This window comes from Tetrao urogallus, assembly GCF_951394365.1.
Source record: "Tetrao urogallus genome assembly, chromosome: 1".
Lineage (NCBI taxonomy): Eukaryota > Metazoa > Chordata > Aves > Galliformes > Phasianidae > Tetrao > Tetrao urogallus.
In genome coordinates this window covers 102,405,507-102,427,032 of record NC_136813.1, presented here as the reverse complement: position 1 = coordinate 102,427,032, position 21,526 = coordinate 102,405,507, and the positions used below count along the sequence as shown (strand labels likewise).

The following is a 21,526-nucleotide window of genomic DNA, read 5'->3' as shown; positions in this document are numbered from 1 at the left end:
GATGTTAATTGGCAGCAATACCAGAAGCTGTAAAAGAGGGCCTCAGATCAGAAACTGTAAATTGCTCCCAGTTCATTTGCCCATGAAAATTGAATGTTTTTTTGTCTTTGCAATGCTGTAGACAAGGAGACAGATTTCAGAACATGATGACTGACAGCAAGATAGAAAGCCAAACTATCAAAGAGACTGTGGGACTAATCCGATGACTCAACACAACCACACATGGAATCGTTTTTCTAGTGAAATGAGTTGTAATGAATAAAGGATCCTGATTTTCACTCAGCAAGAGGTTTGTGCTTTGTTGAAGTCCTGCCTAGTTCCGCTTTATTCTCTCACTTCCCATGTGATTTATTATTCCAAATACAGTCAGTTTTCTGTGGCAAAGGTTAGGTGTATTTTTAATGGCGAAAAAAAGATACAGACACCACTAAGTTCAAATGAGGGCAGGGCTGCGACATGAAGGATTGAGTCTCACTCTGATAGCTATCAGGAAATTCCCCATTTGAACTTTCATTTCCCTTTTGGCCCCATTCCTCAATACATGACAGTCGCAAGGCCTGAAAGCTGCCCCTGACTGGCTGCCTTTGCAGAGGGCAGGAAGGGCCCAAGGTGCGAGATGGCGCCTGGCAGCCTCCCTATATGGTGCTGGCACACATCCTGCTCTGCTCTTATAAAGTGGTCACGGCAGGTTAAGAACAGGCAAACACCACAGCTTCAGCCAGTCATCACACTACCAGCAGGTCCCTGCTCCTTGGCTCCCCAGTTGCTTGAGCCTCCGCTAGGGCTGCCTCCAGCCTGGCCCTTTATCCACAGCCACTTCCCAAAAGCAGCCATTTTCACAGAATCATAGGAATCACAGAATGGCCTGGGTTGGAAGGGATCTCAAGGATCATGAATCTCCAACCCCCTGCCTCAGGCAGGGCCACCAACCTCCCCATTTAATGCTAGACCAGGCTGCCCAGGGCCCCATCCAATCTGGCCTTGAACTCCTCCAGGGACGGGGCATCCACAGCCTCTCTGAGCAGCCTGTTCCAGCACCTCACCACTCTCTTCACAGAATCACAGAATTGTAGGGGTTGGAAAGGACCTCCAGAGATCATTGAGTCCAACCCCCCTGCCAAAGCAGGTTCCCTACACCAGGTCGCACAGGTAGGCATCCAGGCAGGTCTTGAACATCTCCAGAGAAGGAGACTCCACCACCTCCCTGGGCAGCCTGTTCCAGTGCTCCGTCACCCTCACTGTAAAGAAGTTCTTGCGCACATTTGTGCGGAACTTCCTATGCTGCAGTTTCCAGCCGTTTCCCCTTGTCCTGTCTCCACTCACCACTGAAAACAGTCTGGCCTCGCCATTCTGCCCCCCACACCTTAGATACTTATAGACCTGGATCAGGTCCCCTCTCAGTCTTCTCAAGGCTGAACAGACCCAGTTCACTCAGCCTTTCCTCATAGGAGAGATGCTCCAGGCCCTTCACCATCTTCGTGGCCCTCCGCTGGACTCTTTCCAAGAGATCCTTGTCTTTTTTGTACTGGGGAGCCCAGAACTGGACGCAGTACTCCAGATGAGGCCTCACCAGGGCAGAGTAGAGTTCTTTGTAAAGAACTTCCCTGACATCCAACCTAAATCTCCCTCCCTCAACTTAAAACCATTTCCCCTTGTCCTGCCGTTATCTAACTTTTCAAAGAGTTGATTCCCCTCCTGTTTGTAGGCTCCCTTTAGGTACTGAAAGGCTGCAATGAGGTCACCCCGCAGCCTTCTTTTCTCCAAACTGAACAAGCCCAGCTCCCTCAGCCTGTCTTCATAGTGGAGGTGCTCCAGTCCCCTGACCACCGTTGTGACCCTCCTCTGGACCCTCTCCAGCAGACATGTTCAAACAGAACATTTTCATGGGACACTGACGAAAAACGCGAGGAAAACCTGTTTGTTTTCATTATTTTTATTACCATTATTACAACCGGACTCAGCGTGTCGCCTTCCCAACGCAGCACAATGAGGTGACGTCGGCCCGGGGCGGGGAGCACCCGTCAGGAACCGCCCTGTGCACGGGAAGGGCGGCACTCCTCATCCCAGCCCCGCCACAGGGAGGGCCCTGCGCCGGGCCCTGCGCCTGCGCACTGCAACCAGCGGCGCTAGCGCGGGCTGGCCGTTCGCTGCGGCACGGGGCCCACCATGAGCTTCCTCATCGATTCCAGCATCATGGTCACCTCCCAGGTAGCGCGGTGTTAAACGCGGCGAGAGCCCGGCCACGGAGGGAGTGAGGGAGAAGGAGGCGAGGTGGAACCGGCCGCTCGGGCCTGCCGGGCTACCCACTCACCGCGCTTCCGGAAGCGGCTGTTGAGGCTGAGGGGCGTGTGGGCGGGGTCTGAGGGCGCGCATGCGCTTCGCGAAGGAGTGATGTCTTTGCGTCTGTGCCTCTGCGTTTTGGCGGGATTGCCAGGTCCGAGGAGGGGGAATGGCTTTGTGTCTGGATGGCTTCGCCTGCTGCTTTAGAAAGAAATAAATAGAAATCATACCAACTAACCTGCAGCTCAGAAGTGTTAGGCAGCACGTTTTCTATTGCTTAAGGCTGTATCGCCTCTTTAGTCTGTTGTGTTGTGTGTCACCATGACCCTTGGCCTTGCCTAGTTGTCGTATCAGAATATTACGCACAGCAAAAAATCAGTGAATAAGGCAGTAGGGAATGGAGTTTTCTAGTAACACTGCCAAATTTCTATAAACTTAGGTCTTGTTGGAACCACCAGGAAGGCTCATTTCGTGGCTGTCTAGGTGTCACTGACTTGGTCTTTGTTGTTTCCTAAGTAGACTAATAATTTGTGGCCTCTGTGATGTTGTGCCATTGAGGTGCTTGCTTGCTTACAGCCCTGCAAAGTTTGTCGTGACTTGCTTTAAGGAATCTCAGAAAGGCACTGCTATTTTATCTGAAATGCTTCTTTCTCTTGCTGACACGTGTGATTTAGAACTTCCCTCAACTTTTCCTTCCTGCTGCCTTCGGGGTCATCTTTCAACCAGCCTGCTTTTTACTCCAGCTTAATTCATCCAGGAGCCTGTTAAACCCTGTTTCATATCATCCTGTCTTTACCGTTCCAAGCTGGGTGGTAATCTTAACATATTTGAGATCGTCTTATTGTTTAGTGGGAGGAAACACACCGTCTTTCTTTGTTAACTCCCAGTAATTTGTCTTGTCATTATGTTGTCTCTGACCTTCCTCTCCACCTTGCTGTCCCACTCCCTCCTCAGTAAGCATCCAAATTTCTTCCTCTCTGCTCCTCTGGTTGCAGAGGTGGTCCAATTGTTTGCTTCTGCCCCCTCTTCCCTTCCACTTGGCTGCACAGTCATATTTTCATTTGTGCTTTCTCCAATATTGGTTTTCTGTCATATAAATGAGTTTATCTGGGTCATAGAGGAATCTGATCAGCTTCAGAGCCGATTTAGAATCTGTGCTCTGTAATGAGGAGGGATGAGTAGAGGAAATGGCACCTTTCCCCTCTCAACAGCAGCTGGTTATCTTATACAGTGTTTCATGTATGACTGCAGTTCCTCTGAGAATTTTCAGGATAGATTTCAGTGTTTCTTAAAGGTAAAATCTCCTGCTTGGTATAGATTTGACTTGTTTCTGACATGCCTTTTCACTGTCAGGATTTGAGTGCAGCTTTGATACTGTTATTAGTTCCCTTAGAACAAAAGCTTTCCCATCATCTGCTTTGATTTTTAAGATCTAACTTCTCTAATTGCTTTTCTTTCATTTGTGATGGCAGCATTGCATCTTCCAGCCGTCTTCAGAAATATGAAGTTGGATGTTTAAATTGCTGCATGTAATTGTCAAATGCTCAAACTCATGCTCACCTGAGGCATCTTAGAGCGTGAACATAAGATAGCGTCTTTCTGTGCTTTTGTATAGTCCCTAATACAAAGGAAATCTAATCTTCATATATAATTTTCTCTGTTATTATGGTCCCTGAATATCTTCTCTTCGTTTTCTTCTACTTCATTTATTTATTCCTTTTGAAAAGTCTGTCTGCCTTCTCCTTCTTCCCCACTGTTAATGGAATCATACTTTGACTTATAGACTGGCCTGTAAATAGGAGGCTTATGGAATATCTTACCTTTCTCTTACATTTTTGCTAGCAACTACTTTAAAGTCCAAGGTTGTATGGGAACTGCTGTGTCACGGCCTGAACCTCTGATTTATCTCCTGAGGCGAGCCATGAGTCAGCCACAGGAGCACAGGTGAAGGCAATTCTCCTGTGCTGCCGGAAGGGGGTGGAGTCTGGCTCTACCTCTCCTAGACCTATTTAAGAGCTGGCTACCAGTGGGGAAGGATCTCTTCTGGAGATCTGCTCTGCTGGAGTTTTGTAAGTGAGCCTAGGATAGGGGTAAATTTTCTATGTATTCTCTTTTTGTTATCGTTATCTGCTTTGCTAAACTCTCTTGTTTATTTTGTAATTATAACATCTTAATATTCATTGATTATGCTGAGGTCCTCCTCAAACCAGTTTTGCCACCTGCTGTCAATCACTAGACCTTATTCCTATGCCAGTTTTGCATTCAAGGCAATTGAATTTGACCTTTTTCACCCAGCTTTCTGGGTATTCCTTGTTTGTAAATAATGTTCTGTTACTTGTACTGCTGCTGGAATCCATTGACTTCTAATGCACAATGAAATCACCCACAGATGGCTTGTGTTGGAAGAGACTTTAACCCTGGGGTTAAGAATGGACCGCTGGGAGGCACCACTTGTGGCTGGCCTCCATGTGGATGGAGTCTGTCATGGAGTCATCTCTAGATCTGTCTGTGTCTGTGACAGGAGGGCATCTGGCCTACCAGCTTGAAAAAGGTGCTGGTGGGGGAACCAAGAGGGAAAGGAATGAGGAAAAAGGAGGAAAGTTATTTTACTAGTTCTAGCAGTAGAAATACAAGTTAATTGGGATTGAAGCTAATAAACCAAATAAATGAGAGTGTTCAAAACTAAAGGCCTTACTCTAAAGCTGAAGGTGAGATGGCTAGGGAGCATGCACTGCCGAGACGAGCAGTAAAAGAGAGGGCTGTCTTGTGACTTCTGAGCAGTTTTATGTTTTCCTCTGAATGGAAAATGGAAATGAATGATCTTCTGAAAACTAGGTACCTGGAAAACCGGCAGTCCACGGAACTGGAGCATTAACTCTAACTCCCAGTGCTCTATGTGATGTTATGATGTGGAATACCTATAACAAAAATTATAAAAGCCTGGCAGAGGCATTAACAACCACCCTCTGGCTACAACAATCCGGCCAAGTCTTTATCCACTGAATAGTGCTGCCTTCAAATCTGTATCTCTTCAGTTTAAAGGTGTGGCACGGGACCATGTCAAAGGTCTCTTTGGACCTTGCACAAGTCCAAAGAGACAACATCAGTTGCTCTTCCTTTGTCCACTGTTGCTGTCACTCCATTATAAAAGGCCACCACATTGGTCAGTCATGATCTGCCCTTGGTGAAGTCGTGCTGGCTGTCTTGTATCACCTCCACAGCTCACATGTGCTTTAAAATCTCTTCCAGGATGATCTGCTCCATGATCTTCCCAGACACAGATGTGATATTCAACAGCCAGTAGTTCCCTTGATATTCCTTTCTTGAAAATGGGAGTGATGTTTTCCTTTTTGCAGTTGGTGGGGACTTTGCCTGGCAGCCATGACTTTTCAGATACGATAGAGTGGCCTTACAACCACATCAGCCACTTCCTTCAGAACTCTGGGATGCATGGCATCTGGCTCTATATTGTACCTTTTCAGCTGCCTGAGGCATTCTCAGACTTGCTCTGCTCTAACCAGGGGGGCATTTTGCTCACTTGACCACTGCCTTGAGGTTCGGGTAAATAGTTGTTTGTGTAAGGGTAAGCTTTAATTTTATATACTTGAAGAGTGAAAGAAGAAGCAACGGTGTAAAAGATTCTGGCAGGCCAGGAACTGAGGTATTCTGAGAAGTTGGGAATACAGGAAAAAGCTCTCTTTACTCAACTGTCTGTGAGATTCTAGGCGGCTTTGTCTGTTACTCTTGAATATTTAAAATGTTATACTTTCCATGATGCCTTGAAAGTTTAATATCTTGGGTATGTTGGCCTTGTTCTGTTGCTTCCATTTCTTTCACCTACAGCCAATAGTGAAGCACCTTCATATTTTGCAAATTGGTGGGCACAAATGCTAGATACTTGATCTCTTTTGTAGGTGCTCTTCTTTGGATTTGGATGGCTGTTTTTCATGCGCAAGCTCTTCAAGGATTATGAGGTAAGAAGGGGATTTTCATCACAACTCTTTATCTTAAAATTACTCTCAGTTATTGCAATGTTCTTAAAACTGTTTCTGACCTTTTTCTACTCTTTAAGCTCTTTTATCTTATTTTTAGTTTTCGTACACGTACTTTTTCATTTCCTCTCTACTTTAAATAAAAGACTGGTAGATATCTGGGGAAATAGATTCTTCTGGAACCACTAAGTTTCTGTACTGGCAACAGCAACAAAAAAATAAGTTGGAGGAGGAGCAGGGATAACAGAAGCCTTGTTCCTTGAATAAGCTTGACTTATGTATTTGCAGAATTTTGGAGACAAAATCAAATTCATGTTTAAATTTGGTGAGGGGTAAATTGTTTGTGAGGATTGGTTGGGATAAAGGTTGGGACATGACATTCCCTTATCCCAAGAAGACTGTAAGAAAGTATAGTCTAGGTAAGAGATGACTTAAGTGCAAGCCAACCTGAAAAGTTTATTCTTAAATTGCTCTTAAATCTAAGATTAAGAGCATGGAATACTGTTAGCAATTGCCTATCATTAGTCAAGTTGCCATCAGGTGTTACATGCCTTCTTTGTAGGACTTCTCTCTCAAATAGGATTGATTCAGTCAGTATGATACAGGCTGTTTCTTCCCTTTGGGTTTAAATGCAGTGTACCTTGTAGCAAAAGCTGTGTGCAGTTGTACCATGTGTTCTTTTTTTTTTTCTTTCTTCACCTGAGGGGTATCAGGGTGCCATTCTACAAACAGAAATGCCTGATAGCTCTGGCTTATTTTCTCCATTGCAGGTGCGACAGTATGTTGTCCAAGTCATCTTCTCTGTGACTTTTGCCTTCTCTTGCACTATGTTTGAACTCATCATCTTTGAGATTTTGGGAGTGCTGAACAGCAGGTGAGTTTGGGAGCTTTCTGAAGGGCTAGTGTGCAGAAGCTTAATGTGTAGATCAGACTTGTATTGGAGAATTATGTGAGGAAATGGTAAATAGCTCAACAGAGGTGTTTGAGCAGCAGGATTTATTTGAGAAAACATGAAACTAGAAGCCTTATTTTCCTGATTCTCCCACAGTTGCCATTATTGTGGCCTAAAAACAAAGCTTCAGTCTTAGAGTTTTTTCATTTGTGAAATAAAAGAGCGGTTTTATGGGTGAGCTGTGAAGCTTCAGATCATGCTGAAGAGCTCTTTTCAGGTGCCAAGAACAATAAAAACTATAAGCCCTTGTTTTCCAGTACTGGTCAAAGCAGGGAATAAGATGTGAAGCTAATTGTGAAGTTAGAACTGTACTTTGTAGTAGAACAGTATTTGTGAATCAAAGGCACATCTTTCCTTGACATAGGTGAGGGTTTCTACATAAAGAAGATGTAAAAAGGTGGTTACTTCAGAAAGCAGCAGGAAAGAGAAGATAGAGCAGTAACAGGGAAAGGTTATGGGTTTCCCATTTGTTGTCTTTCATCATATGAGTCTAAGAGTGCAATCAAAGGAATTGAAAGGCAAGAAGTTCAAAATGGATATAAGACACTGGTAGTTTAGACTGTGTGTTATTAATCTTATTATTGAACTTACAGTCAGAGAGATCACTGAGGAGGATGCATTTATAAGCTTTAATAAAGGGCTGGAAATCATTATAGATGAAAATGTCTGCCTCTGAATTAGCTAGGAAAAAATGACAAGGATCCTCAGGAGATCTTCTGCAAGACACGAATAGAACATGGGTCAGTCTTGGGAATAAGGCACTTTAGGAATAAGGTGTTTTTCTTGGAAAGCTGAATGGAAGGTCAGTTCAACCAAGATGAATCTCATCTGAATTTGGCTGATCTCTTCTATCGGAGGAATGTTGATTGCTTTGTAATATCTTGCATGTGAGAAAGTCACTTTTAATTGAATTATGTTGAGTTACGAACCTAAAATATTTCTTTATCTTTTCAATTTGTGTTAGCCTTTCCTTGACTCAGCCATTCATTACAAAATTAATTATTATCAAAGCGTCATAGAATCACAGAATAGCTTAGGTTAGAAGGGACCTTAAAACCCACCCAGTTCCAACCCCTGCCATGGGCAGGGCTGCCAGTGTTATCCAATGCTTGATGTAACTGAAAGGACTGCGTTGAGATATGATTGTCTTTTTGAAATTTGTTGTGATGGAGCATGCTTACCTGTATTTTGGCTTTCCTTTAGCTCTCGATATTTTCACTGGAAGCTGAACCTGTGTGTCATTTTGCTCATCCTAGTCTTCATGGTCCCCTTTTACATCGGTTACTTTGTTGTGAGCAATATCAGATTATGTGAGTACTTGGCTTATGGCATTGGACCTACTAATTTGAGACTACACATACAAATGAGAACTCTTTTTTTGAGAGGGAGATGTCTTGGTCACTCTCCCTGCATCTTCTTCCTTCCCCTGGCTTTGTCCTGGCTAGATAAGTTCTGGGCTTAATGCTAGAGCAATAACTGTTTATTGAAAAGTTAGGATGTGTTTCACCTGGCTCCCCAAACGTAGCATTTCTCTCTGGGTTTCAGCAAAGATGGGCGCTTTGGAATACTGTAACTGGAATTTGTTCCTTTAGAGTTTTAAGTTTCAGCCAAGCCCTTTGCCTGCCTGTATTGTTCTACTAAGAAACAGAGCAGAAAAATTCAATAAATTACCCTTGCTTGTTTTGCTTACTACTATTTGGTGGAGGCCTCTTCCATGTGCTAAGCAAAACTACCCTTGAGTTATCAATATTCATCACTCTTATGTGTTAAGCTGAGATATGTGGGCTGGCAGTATAGTGTAATGCCAAAATGTGTAGCTTTGGCATTAAGATGGATTTTTCAGGTGTCATTTTCAGGATCACATAAGAAAGATGTGACTAAGTACTTCCCTACTCACAGTGCTGCCCTTAGGGAAAAGCCGAAATGCTGTGTTGCTGGGGAAGCTCTTGCAAAAGGTGATGTCTCAAGCAGTGAGTTTGGTAGGAAGTGAAGGGGTGCATACTGCTAGCTCCAGCACTGTCAGAATACACCTGTTTTGGCCATCTATGCTTTAAGCAGCCTTTGGGCTATGGTAGTGGTTTTGTAAGACTGAAAATGCCTTAAAGGAAGAACTTCAATACTATTTTTTTTCTTTCCATCAGTGCACAGACAGAAACTGCTTTTTGCGTGTGTTCTGTGGTTGACATTTATGTATTTCTTTTGGAAGCTGGGAGATCCGTTTCCCATCCTCAGCCCAAAACATGGTGAGTTTCCTATTCTTGTTTATTTCTTCCCTCTTAGAAGAAGTCTTTGCTCTCTTACCTTTATCTTTTATTGTGTTATGTTTATTCCACATAAGGGACTACAGAAAGTATTTCTTGTAACTCAGTCTGCTTTGAAACGTGGGATCTGGAGTTTGCCAGCCAGCCAGAAATGGTTAGCTTGGGTATCTCTGCTCTGCACTTAGAGAACCAAGAGCATTTATACTGTGAAGTTGCTGTGTAGACTTAGTTGTTATGCAGCAGACACTGCCAGTGTGGGTGTAACTGTTCTGAATCCTTTAGGCACCTGGGTATGTCTTACAACACTTCAGGAAGGATTAGCTGTCACTTGGGTTTCCTATATAACTTATCCTGCCATTATCCCCTGCACTGGAGAATTGTTTGTGTTTTTCTCAATGGGAGAGATTGCAGTCAGTTTCCTTCCAGTTGGTGAATGTGTTTGTCTGGATAGATAACCATCAACGTAATCTTTCTGTTCTGTGAGACTACTTTATTTGGGACTCAGAAGATAAAAATTGAAGGATACCAATTGCTGCAGGGTCTGCTCACCCTTCCATCTGTGGTTCTAAAACTTTCCTAAGAGAAAGTGTGTGTCCTTGTTTTATAATTGTGTCATTTGCCAATGAAATACAGTAGCTTGTAAATTGCACAGATCACTACACAGTGTTTCGTTGCCAAGAAAGAAGTGAATCCACTTACATCCACTTGAGTTGGCAGAATATATTAATCCAAAGGGAGTTTAGCCACAGGGTTCAGACGGTCCTCTTCGGACTACTCTAAAAGTCTTGCGCAGCTGAGTAACAACTGCAGATATCCAGAATTGGTATTCTTTTTTTTTTTTTTTTTTTTTTCCTTCTTCCCTCCTGTTTTTGTCTTGTGCTTTGCAGAATGGTACCTTAACCTAACATTTGTACAATATCTTATCCTAGCAGATTCAGGCAAGAAGTTAGAGCCAAGGATTTGGCTGGGATGCTGCTGTCTTGCATGTACTAATAAGGCTATTGCTGGGCTTTGTTGTGGAGGTGGTGATGTAATTCATATGTATAGGATCTTGTGGAAGGAGGTATGGCAGGAAGCCCTTTTAGGTACATGCACTGACATCCTGTGTTGGGATTCTCTTACTGTGGGGTGGTGCTGGCACTGTGCAGCAGCTGTGAAATGTACCACTGACCAGAACTTTTTGTCAGGAGTCCTGGATGATCTCCAGTTTGTTAAGCATGACTCTGTGGACAGATTTATTCTGTACTGGATTACCTAGTAGTATTCTATTAAGACTCTAATCTTCATCTGAATTCATAAAGCATATGTTTTATGTGACCTGATCACAAGAATAAAGATGCTGAGAGTGTTATGGAGGAATGTTATTTTAGACAGTGGAATGTCATGTCATTTTGAAGGCACCTCTGTTTTAACTGATAGTGTGTAGGGCAAAAGGCCAGGATATAGTAGCACATTCTGTAGCTGGTGTAAATCTCTATGCAGCTGCACATGACTGGGTTATCTCAGTTTCCCTTTGTGAAGTCCTTTTGCTGTGTTTTCATCATTTATTCTCCTTCTCTGAAGCATGAAATGTGGCTTGGCACTTGGCCATCTCAGCTTTGCAATCATGTAAGCTCCAAACGTGCTGTGTGTAGCAGCTATTCTATAAGTATCTCCCTAAAAAGCAAGTTAATATTTGACAGTACCTGGCACTGTATCCTGAGAAGATGGGGTGAGATCTGTTCTTCATGGCTGGGAAGAATAAATGCAGTCTCATTGCTCGATATTGGATACAGCACAGGCTTGATGTTCATGCTGTGTCATGTGAATGTATGTATGTTTTGGAGTTCACCTGGTGCTCAAAATGCTTGCTTGGAGGTCACCTCAACTGTGTGTGTGTGTATCCACAAAATGAACACTGAACAGCTAGCAGGAGCATGAACTTCCCATGCTGTCATAACTGCTATCTTAATGCACAAATTGCACCTGGTATGGAGGGGTTGCTTCTAATGATTGACAGGATAGGGCTTCCTCTCTATGATCCAGAGAGTTTTGGTTCAGATTGGTGGAAGTAACTGGTTTGGTAACTCTAGTCCTGGTTATTGCTGGAGTATCTTGCTGAACGTGTCTGTTTTATGGAACCTGGTGGATGTATGTTACCACCTCAGCGAAGTCCAGCTGCTAGTGTTTTATTAATGTAGAACCAAAGATTTGTCTGTTAATCCCCTTAAGATTGCTTAATGTTCTTCACAGTGTGAGTATCCTACCCCTGTTTTTAAGCATGATAACGTGCTTTCTGAGGGAGACTTCCTTCTCTCTGTTCGTAGTCCCTGTCCATACTTCATATTACCTCTGATCATTGCACTGTGAAGGTAGCTGGTTTCATTAGGCAGCTCTGTATGTGTACTGGTTTGCAAAGGCACCAGCTGTGGAATGGATGAAGAGCGCAGCCCGTTGCTGATGCTGTGTTCTTTGTCTTACAGGAATCCTGTCTATAGAGCAGCTCATCAGCCGTGTGGGTGTGATTGGGGTGACACTCATGGCTTTGCTGTCAGGATTTGGTGCTGTCAACTGTCCGTATACTTACATGTCCTACTTTCTCAGGTAATTGCAGCCTCGTGAAATATTTTGTCTGCCTTTGAGGTTATTATTCTGCTTTTCTCATTGAATTGATAGAATTTTTTTCTTTAAAGTTGCTTTTTTCTCATCCTGATGGCATTAGTGATGGCTTTTGTTTTCCATGTTCTAAGTGTACTGTAGCTATTGCTGTTCTACACACCAGAACCATTTTCATCCCTGAAGGATCTCCTCGTACAAGCTTCTCTCTCTGTTTTATGAGCATGTGCATAATCCTGAAATGGGTTAGCAGGCCTAATTGTTGGGAGTCTTTGTTCTGCAGGAATGTGACAGATGCAGATATTCTCGCTTTGGAGCGACGACTCCTCCAGACTATGGACATGATTATTAGCAAGAAAAAAAGGTGAGAAAGGAACAGTTGCATTAAATGAATTATGTCAAGGATTTGCAGTCAGTATGGTATAAGATGGTCTTGAAATTACCCAACTTTTCTTTCCAGGGCTAGATGTTCCAGTGAAACAGATGGCTGAGTTGGGTTGTAGCTTTGTGGGTTTTCATTCTGGCCTGATATGCAACTTAGGCTTCTTCCCAAGCCTCTGCCTTGAATGGCATGTTTTTTCCTGCAGTAGTACAGATTAGGCTTCCAGGAGAAGTTCTAACTCTCTGATGGCAACTTGACTAATCTAAGATAAACATTTTTCTCTCTCAATGAATAAATGTCCCTTGAACCACCTCAGTTAACTCTCTTATTGGCAGTTTTGGTACAGCAGTTGAATTCATACATACTGAGGTCTTTCCTGCTCTGTGGATCTGGTGTTTCCTGGTCAAAACTGAAGCAAGCTAGTGAGCTGATGTGAATACAGCTGTGTAAACTTTGCCATTTGCAAGAATATTGATAAAGGTATAGTGGAGTTGTGGAACACTGCTAATATGATGGTAGTGTAGTGTGACACCAGAGGGTAGCATAAACATGACATCCGAATTCTGCTTTTATTGATTTTAGCTTATTTCATGTCCCCCAGGTGAAAAAGTGACTTTCAGGAAACAGTGTCATTGCATTTACACTGAAAAGATTTTTGTGTGCTCTTACAAATTGCATATTTCATGCCTTGCCAGTTATAAAGAGTAAATGCAATCACCCATGCCACTTCAGAGGTCTGTCTGGTGTAGAACCCTTGCAGAAACCCTCAAAACTTTACTTCAGGTGCACTAATGTTTTAATGGAACCTCTTAATGTATTACAATGTAGGATAGTCTTGCTGAATGAGGCACCAGCATGCATATCTGCTGGTCAGTGAACTGATCTGCTGAGCGTGTGAAAGTGTAGTTGAAGCATGTCTTCTTTCTTCCCCTTTAAAAATGTTAAGTGGTGGACAAGTGTTAACTCAGTATTTGTGATTTAGTGAGAAATGGTGTTTTTGTGGTAGTTTAGTGAGAAGGTGTATTTAATCAGAGAGGTTTAGTTGGCTGTATGATTGACAGAGAGGATATTAACATGCTGGCATTGAGTTGAAAGATTACTGTAGAGTACAGCTTTTGAGTCTGCCCTTTTGTTTAGTGTAGTGTGTTCGGATCTCTCATCTCAGGGAAGGTAATGTTGGGTTAAAAGTATGGATGTCTGGGACTTGTAACTGACTAGCATTTCTTGGAGACAGCTGTTGGAAGTTGTTTTTGCTAATGCTTTTTGCACAGGAATTATTCTGTCCTTTCTGAGCGTGCTCAATGCGTTAAGGAAATTTGCCACTTGAGGTTGACACGTTCTTCATAGTCATCCTTGCAGATATTTTGGGCCCCTCACAGTAAGAAGGACTTGGAAGCCTGGAGCATGCCCAGAGAAAGGCAACTAAGCTGGTGAGGGGTCTGGAGCACAGGCCTTGTGAGGAGTGACTGAGGGAACTGGGGTTGCTCAGTCTGAAGAAGAGGAGGCTCAGGGGAGACCTGAGCCCCAAGGGTATTACTACTTCTATTGTGTGATTTATTATATTATTATGTTGTTATTATTTTTTATTACACTGCTTATCAGCAACTTTGAAGAGGGCTCAGTGCCAAATGTAGCAGTGCTGGCTGCAGTTACAAAAAAGGACCTGAACTCTGTCAAATCATGGATTGCCTTGACAATACTATGAATAGTTTTCAGCTTAGAGTGGATAACTGGCTCGCAAATTTCAATGGAGAGACATGTGAGGTAATGAGGCCAGAAGCCAGCAGTGCTTGCAGGGATTATGCTGCAGTGCACGTGGGGGTGTGAGGGACAGTATGCAGCTGCTGCTGTAGTATTGGGTGAGTTTTAGGAGTCATGTTTAGATTGCCGGATGTGTCCAGTGGTTCAGTCCAATAATGGATTTATGTGTTTCTGCTTCATAAGAGCTTGTCATGCAGCCTAGAAGTGAGTGACAGCGTGTGAGAGAGCTGCTGCATACCACACAGCTCACACTTCTGTGCAGGAAGCGGAATGTGGAGTGATAAAGAGGTGTCCAAGGAGAGAAAGGGGCATGAAAAGTTTTTCCAGTTCCTGAATCGGAGATAGCACAGTCTTGTGTGTGTGACGAAAGTAGCTAATCATGTGACTGAGAAAGCCATTTGAATATTTATTTTTAATTGGATTTAAATCCCTCTAAGGATTGAAGCAGAATTCCAAATAGAAGTCTTAGGAAGTGTCTCATTGAATCTTGCTTGATTAGATCTGGGCTCTATTCCAGAGCTAATCAAGATAATGTTATGAAGCAGGATTAGTGCTTAGGGAAATAAAAAGGGGGCATCTGTTGGCAGTGAATTTAGTTTAAATGTCTTTTCTGAGGAACTGTTTTTTGGTTATTGGGTTTGAGTTTGTTTTTGTTTTTTGTTTTGCTTTATTCTAAAAAGACTTTACTCCTGAAAACTTGTGTTTTCTGCTTTTTCAGAATAGCAGTGGCTCACAGGACGATGTTCCAGAGAGGGGAAGTGCACAACAAACCCACTGGCTTCTGGGGAATGATAAAAAGTGTTACGACGTCTGTTGCAGGCAGTGAAAGTATCCTTCATCTGCATGCTGGCAGCTGGAGGTGACTCCAGCTTTCTTTCGAAAGGAAGAGTGTTAGGTGTGCCAGTTGTGAAGCACCTGTGTTGTAATACATTCCAGAAGCCTGGGCAAAAGACTTCATGTCTTCTGGGAGGTTTGCTGTCTAGCGCTGTACTGTATTAACTTTTACCTAGGGATTGGACTCATGGTTTTATGTAGACACTCAGGAGTCATATGTTGCAGCCATGCGATGTACATCATCACAGTTGAGGTGTACAGCAGGTTGCAGGACAGATGTATGCACTTTCTGTGTTACATTGCAGATGTCTGCCCTGTCACAACACTGGAGCTGGAGGCAGCTTTCTATTCTGATGCATCCTTGGCTCACTGACTTACCTGCATACATGTTTTATTTCATTACTTGAAATACACTTTTCCAGAGTGGAGAAGTTGTGACACGCTTGAGCAAAACAACAGCTCTGTTTGAGGTGCTGGAACAGTTGTCTTCCCTTATAGCTGCCTTTTTGGCTGAGTTGGAAAGTGAGAAGAAAGGCAGGAATCACAGAGTAACAGAATTGTACGGGCTGAAAGGGATCACTAGAGACTATCTAGTCCAACCCACTTACCAAAGAAGGCTCCCTACACCAGGTTGCACAGATAGGTGTCCAGGTGGGTCTTGAACATCTCCAGAAAGGAGACTCCACAACATCTGGGCAACCTGTTCTTCTTCACAGTAAGGGTGACAGGGCAGTAGTTCTTGAGCACATTTGTGTGGAACTTCCTATGCTTCAGTTTGTGGCCATTTCCCCTTGTCCTGTCGCCATTCACCGCCGAAAAGAGTCTGGCCTCATCCCTTTGCCTCCCACACCTTAGGTATTTATAGACATTGATCAGATCCCTTCTAAGTCTTTTCTCAAGGCTGAACAGACCCAGGTCGTTCAGCCTTTCCTCATAAGAGAGATGCTTCAGGCTCTTTGTCATCTTCATGACCCTCTGCTGGACTCTTTCCAGGAGATCCCTGCCTTTTTTTTTGTACTGGGGAGCCCAGAACCGAGCACAGTACTCCAGGGGAGGCCTCGCCAGGACAGAATAGATGGGGAGGACCTCCTCCCTTGACCTGCTGACCGTGCTTTTTTTAATGCCTCTCAGGATGCCGTTTCTCTTTTTGCCCACCAGCGCACACTGCTAGCTCATGGCCAGCCTGTCATCCACCAGGACCCCCAGGTCCCTCTCTGCAGAGGAAGAAGCAACCTGTGGAACAATCGAATTATTCTCATGGTGTAGGTTCACTGCTGTTGCTCTAGCAATGTGACAAAAAGTGGATAGGAACATGTGAATAAATGTTATTGTGCATATGCAGTAAGGATGGAAGGAATATGTGAACAGTTATAAGGGTCTGTGTTTCCCTACCTTGCCATTGCCTTCCAAGAATTTGTCAGAGCACCTAAAAAAATGCAGTTTGCTTAAGGCCAAGGAGTCTTCTTCCTGTCCTTTTCTAATGGCTGTTACAATGAGAATTTGGCTATTTGATGAGACTCTTTATAATAATCACTAATCTCCTGGGGTGGTTACTCAGCGGTTTTGTTTGTGAAGGTGATGGGAGTGTGAAATGCTATGCACTCTGATGATAAGGGATGCTGATTGAAGTGGAGAAGCAGTCTTTGAGAGCTCTGGTTCTGCAATGTGTTACCTAGGCAGAAGAGTACTACCTGCCTTTTTAGAATGGAGTACTGTGCAACACAGGTACCCTTGAGATGTCTTTGGGTGCATTATTTACAAGAGCACTACGACAGTATCAGAAAACTGATCTGGATTAAAAAAGGGGTCAAACAATTAGACGTGACCCTTGAGGTGAAGGTGGGGAATATTTTCTTTTAATTAAAGAAGTTGTGGTGTACTCTAGCCTTGACTATGCTGGTTTGCCAGATCTGTCTCTTATCCAGCAAGAAGTGGATGCCCTAGAAGAACTGAGCCGGCAGCTTTTTCTTGAAACTGCTGACCTGCATGCAACAAAGGTATGAAACAAAGTAACTGCCCAGATATGTGTTGGGGGCCAAAGTAGATTGAATGAGAGCGTATGTTACCAGAAATTGAAAGCTGTTTAGCAGGTAAATGTTGAAATGTAGTGATGTGGTGGAGTGAGAATCTGTTGTGGCCTTCCAGAACTTAAGACAGCTTATAAACAGGAGGAAAATCAACTTTTTATGTGGGTAGACAGTGACAGGACAAGGGCCTGGTCTTAAACTAAAAGAGGGAAGATTTAGATTAAAATTTTTCACTGAGAGAAGTGAGGTGCTGGAGCAAGTTGCTCAGAGATGCTGTGGATGCTTCATCCCTGGAGGCATTCAAGGCCAGATTGGTTGGGGCGTTGGGCAGCCTGATCTAGTGCTTATGGTTGGCAACCTTGCCCATGGCAGGGAGGAACTAGATGGTCTTTGAGGTCCCTTCCAACCCGAGCCATTCTGTGGTTCTGTGATGATTCTATGGTTCTTTAATTTGGGGTCTACAGGGCGGGTTACTTCCTGTTTAGGTATGTGCTGGAACATACTACAGGTTCCTAGAGCTGTTCAGAAGCCTTTGAATTAGAAGAATTGTAGGATAAAGCTGTGGTTTCTGCTCTTGGTGCACCATTAAAATGTATGGCTTGTGTTGTTATCATGGCAATGAATTTTTTTGTATGCATTCTCCTCCCCTCTTGGATTTTTTTTTTTTTTTTTTTTTTTTCCTCCAGGAAAGAATAGAGTACTCCAAAACTTTCCAGGGAAAATACTTTAATTTTTTGGGTTACTTTTTCTCCATCTATTGTGTCTGGAAAATCTTCATGGTATGTAAATATTTTGTTCTGTTTTATGTGCACATATGCAAATGTCACTCCCTGCACAGATTATGCTGTAGGTGCAGTGTATTAAGTAAGGCCCTAGTCTCCTTATAATCTTGCTTCTGCAAATTCTGAATGAGAATGGTATTTGTCTGGAATAAAGCTCTGCATCTCTCTTTTTACAGAACTTTAGGCAAGCATTTCTAATATATGTGTTTTTACACCTTCTTAGGCAATCCAGCTGCTCCCCCAACCTTGGATATGCAAACAAGAATCTCATATGTAGCAGTGAGGTGTTCTTTTTATTTTCTTTGATTGTAAATCCATCTCTGCCTTGCAGGCGACCATCAATATTGTGTTTGACCGTGTGGGGAAGACGGATCCAGTCACAAGAGGAATTGAGATCACTGTGAATTATTTGGGAATCCAGTTTGATGTGAGATTTATTAATTCTTACAGCATTTTCAGTAATTCCTACCCCACAAAAGCAATCGCATACTACTAATAATGTGGAAGTGATAGAACCCTGAGAATGCATCTGTGACTTCTGACTTACTAAAGAGAAAAGGAAATAGAGCTTTGAAACAAGTATTCTGTTATTTGCACTCTTATAATTTTTCATCTCCAAAGAGATGATTGATGTAAGTTGTATCTTTTTACTTGTGTGTGTAATGACATGAATTAACAGATATTTTCACAATTATCTTTGTAATGTAAACCTGTTTACAGTGAATATTGTGCAGCTAGGAAGTACAAAGATCCTAAAGAATTAGCAGCTATACGATGTAGCGAAAATGGAGTTAGAGAATTAACTGTATTCCTCTTGTTGATACAGGTGAAATTCTGGTCTCAGCACATTTCCTTTATTCTTGTTGGAATAATTATTGTCACCTCTATCAGAGGCCTGTTAATTACACTTACAAAGGTATGTTTGGCCAGTAGTGTCTTACAGCTTTCCTCATAAAAAAATCTTGTTACTAGATCTTTAAATTCAAACAGAACGTATACTGTATAAACTATCAGTACACATTCGTGTTTTTACTCTCTGAATTTAAATCCTTGTAGAGGAGGAGGAGAGGAAAAATATATTCTCTCCCCACTCAGTTTCTATTACTGTTATTCTCAGGAAGAGGTGTGGATGCTCAATGAGACGTTAAGTGTAAGCATGGCTTCAGAATGATGCTGTAGCCAGCATATTAGTAAGGGTTCATGAGATGATGATTAAAAGAATTTAGATTGCCTCATTTGAACTGCTAGTTCTTTTTGTAGAGCTGGAAAGGTATTAACTCAAGAGATATGTGACTCTTTGTGTTGACCTGGGTTTTAGTACCCACTCTTAAATATTAATACATGACTTTTACCAGTTGGTGCCTGCCACTGTCTTAACAGATTCATGTTTCTAAAAGTAGGGTACATGCATCTCTCTGAAAAAGCATGCTTTTTATGTGAAAGAGAATTGAATGGCATGTTCCTTTCATGATGTCCTAAGGCATTGTTGTCCAGCTTATTTCCAGTGTGTTTTTTCTTTCTAGTTCTTCTATGCCATTTCCAGCAGCAAGTCCTCCAATGTTATTGTTCTGCTTCTAGCACAGATCATGGTGAGTATGCAGAACCATGGGCATACCTGTATGCATTTGTGCATACATACATATTTGTTTTTGCATACAAACGAAGACAACAGAGTCCTTGTGTGCTGGCCTATGATAGCCACAAAGCCAATTTTAAAACAACTGCTGCTTTCTCTTTTTACAGGGTATGTACTTTGTGTCGTCGGTGCTCCTGATTCGAATGAGCATGCCTCTAGAGTACCGCACTATTATAACAGAAGTCCTGGGAGAGCTTCAGTTCAACTTCTATCATCGTTGGTTTGATGTGATATTTCTAGTTAGTGCACTATCCAGCATCCTCTTTCTCTACTTAGCACATAAGCAAGCTCCAGAAAAGCACATGGCCCTCTAAATAAGGACTGCAGACACACACTGCTCCCATCTCCTTTCTGCTGGACTGTTGCAACTCCTGTGGACTGCAAAACTTGGAGAGCCAGGACGGTTCTGTGTGTTCAAGCAATGTCACTGGCTCTTTGAACTTCCATGTCTTCAGTCAAGCTCTGTGGCTCATTTTAAGGTGCTACAGCTTGAGGGAAAGGGAATGCACACGTTGCCAAGGAATAAAGGGAATTTATGGTGCACCAGTATCTAAGGGGCTGTAGGCTGTCTGAGGTAAGGTATCTTGTGTTTGGAAGAATGTCTTCAGAGAAGGTATCAAGCAAATGTGATTTTTCTTTTAAAAAGCAACTCATAATTGAGATTCAGAGAATGGTAATTTTGGAGCTGAATGTGGAAGTCTGTGGAATTAAATAAGCTTTTGTAATACCTCATGCAAGCATCACAGTTGTTTTTTTGTCAGCTCAAAATATTTGTTCGCAAGCGAGCTGGAGTTTACTACCTGGCAGAAGTGAAATGGAGTGAAGTTGAGAGGATAGCACTAGTATGTGCTGTCCTTTTGAGCTGGAGCTTAGCTCTCTTGCTGAACCTCAACTTTGTTTCGTAAACAGAACTGAGGTTTTGGATTCCTGTTTGCCAGAGTTCAGCATGAAGTCAAAGTCAAAGTTATGCCTTGTTTACCTTATGTGTTATAAATGTATTGACCTTATATGCTATAAATCTGGTGTTCCCCTCAACCTGTATATTCTTCTACAGTAGCCTGTTTCCCCTTTCTGATGTCATTCAAGGCATAAAAGTAAATTTTATTCGTGTGACTTGAACTTGTAGCTTCCCATAGACACGCTCCCAGGCTTTGTTTGTTACAAAATTGTTCTGGAACATAAATCATAGGTGGTAAGGCTAGGACCTGGTGGAAAAAATAACCACTGAAAACAATTTAATTCTGTATTGTCTTTGGTGTACAGGAAAGAGACAAAAAGCATACAATAGCAATATTGCAGAGCCATTTATATAACATCCAAGACATTGTGGTGTTGACTTGGAATTAGACAAACCGGCACGACTGAATTACACTTCTAACCACTATGATCTGCAAATTCAGGCAGAGGAGAGAGAACAGTGCTTAAAGGTTTTAGGTTTTGAGTTATGAATTATGAGGTTAACTTAATGTTTGAAAGAAATTTCTGCAGTGTTAGTGGAAGAAAGGAGTGTATTGCACAGAGTATACTAGTTCATAACATACCATAGCGGTTGCACTGCCATAAATACAGCACAGATCGTCACCTCCAGGATTGTGTTAATGGGATTGGATTAGGAGAACTGTCTCTCCTGGGAGATGGTGAGAAATCAGTTGGTCTTTATTAAACGCTCATTCTTAAAAGGCTCAGCTACTTAGGAATTTATGAACTGTTTCCTCCCTGTGCTGCAGTATACTTAACTGTGTACTTCTAATTATTAAAGCCTTTACAGTAGTAAGTGGCTTACTCCCCATTTTACAAGACAGAAAGACTTGTGCAGTGAATGAAGTACAATTGCAGCGTGTTAAGGGACTGCAGGATACACTAAAGTGCTTATTTCAGGCAGTGGCATTTTAGCAAGGCAGCACGGTCCCTTACAGGTCTGGTACTCGTATGGATAGTCAAATCCTGAAGTTGCAGTAGCGAAGTGTGATTGAAGAAAGAGAATTTGGAAGATTTCTTTTTTGTTCTCAGCATAGTCAGTCTCC

General features: G+C 42.6%; 1 protein-coding gene across 1 annotated transcript; it reads left to right on the top strand.

Annotated features, from left to right (window-relative positions):
- Window positions 1-2,166: 2,166 nt before the first annotated feature.
- On the top strand, window positions 2,167-19,816 carry LOC306958166 (Golgi pH regulator; the record flags this gene model as incomplete). Its single annotated transcript, XM_079549595.1, has 14 exons — window positions 2,167-2,208; window positions 6,195-6,254; window positions 7,043-7,146; window positions 8,428-8,534; window positions 9,366-9,467; window positions 11,948-12,068; window positions 12,364-12,444; window positions 14,942-15,051; window positions 16,966-17,054; window positions 17,771-17,863; window positions 18,198-18,293; window positions 18,693-18,782; window positions 19,390-19,455; window positions 19,610-19,816. 14 exons carry the CDS (start codon window positions 2,167-2,169, stop codon window positions 19,814-19,816), a joined length of 1,368 nt encoding a protein of 455 aa, XP_079405721.1.
- Window positions 19,817-21,526: the final 1,710 nt, after the last annotated feature.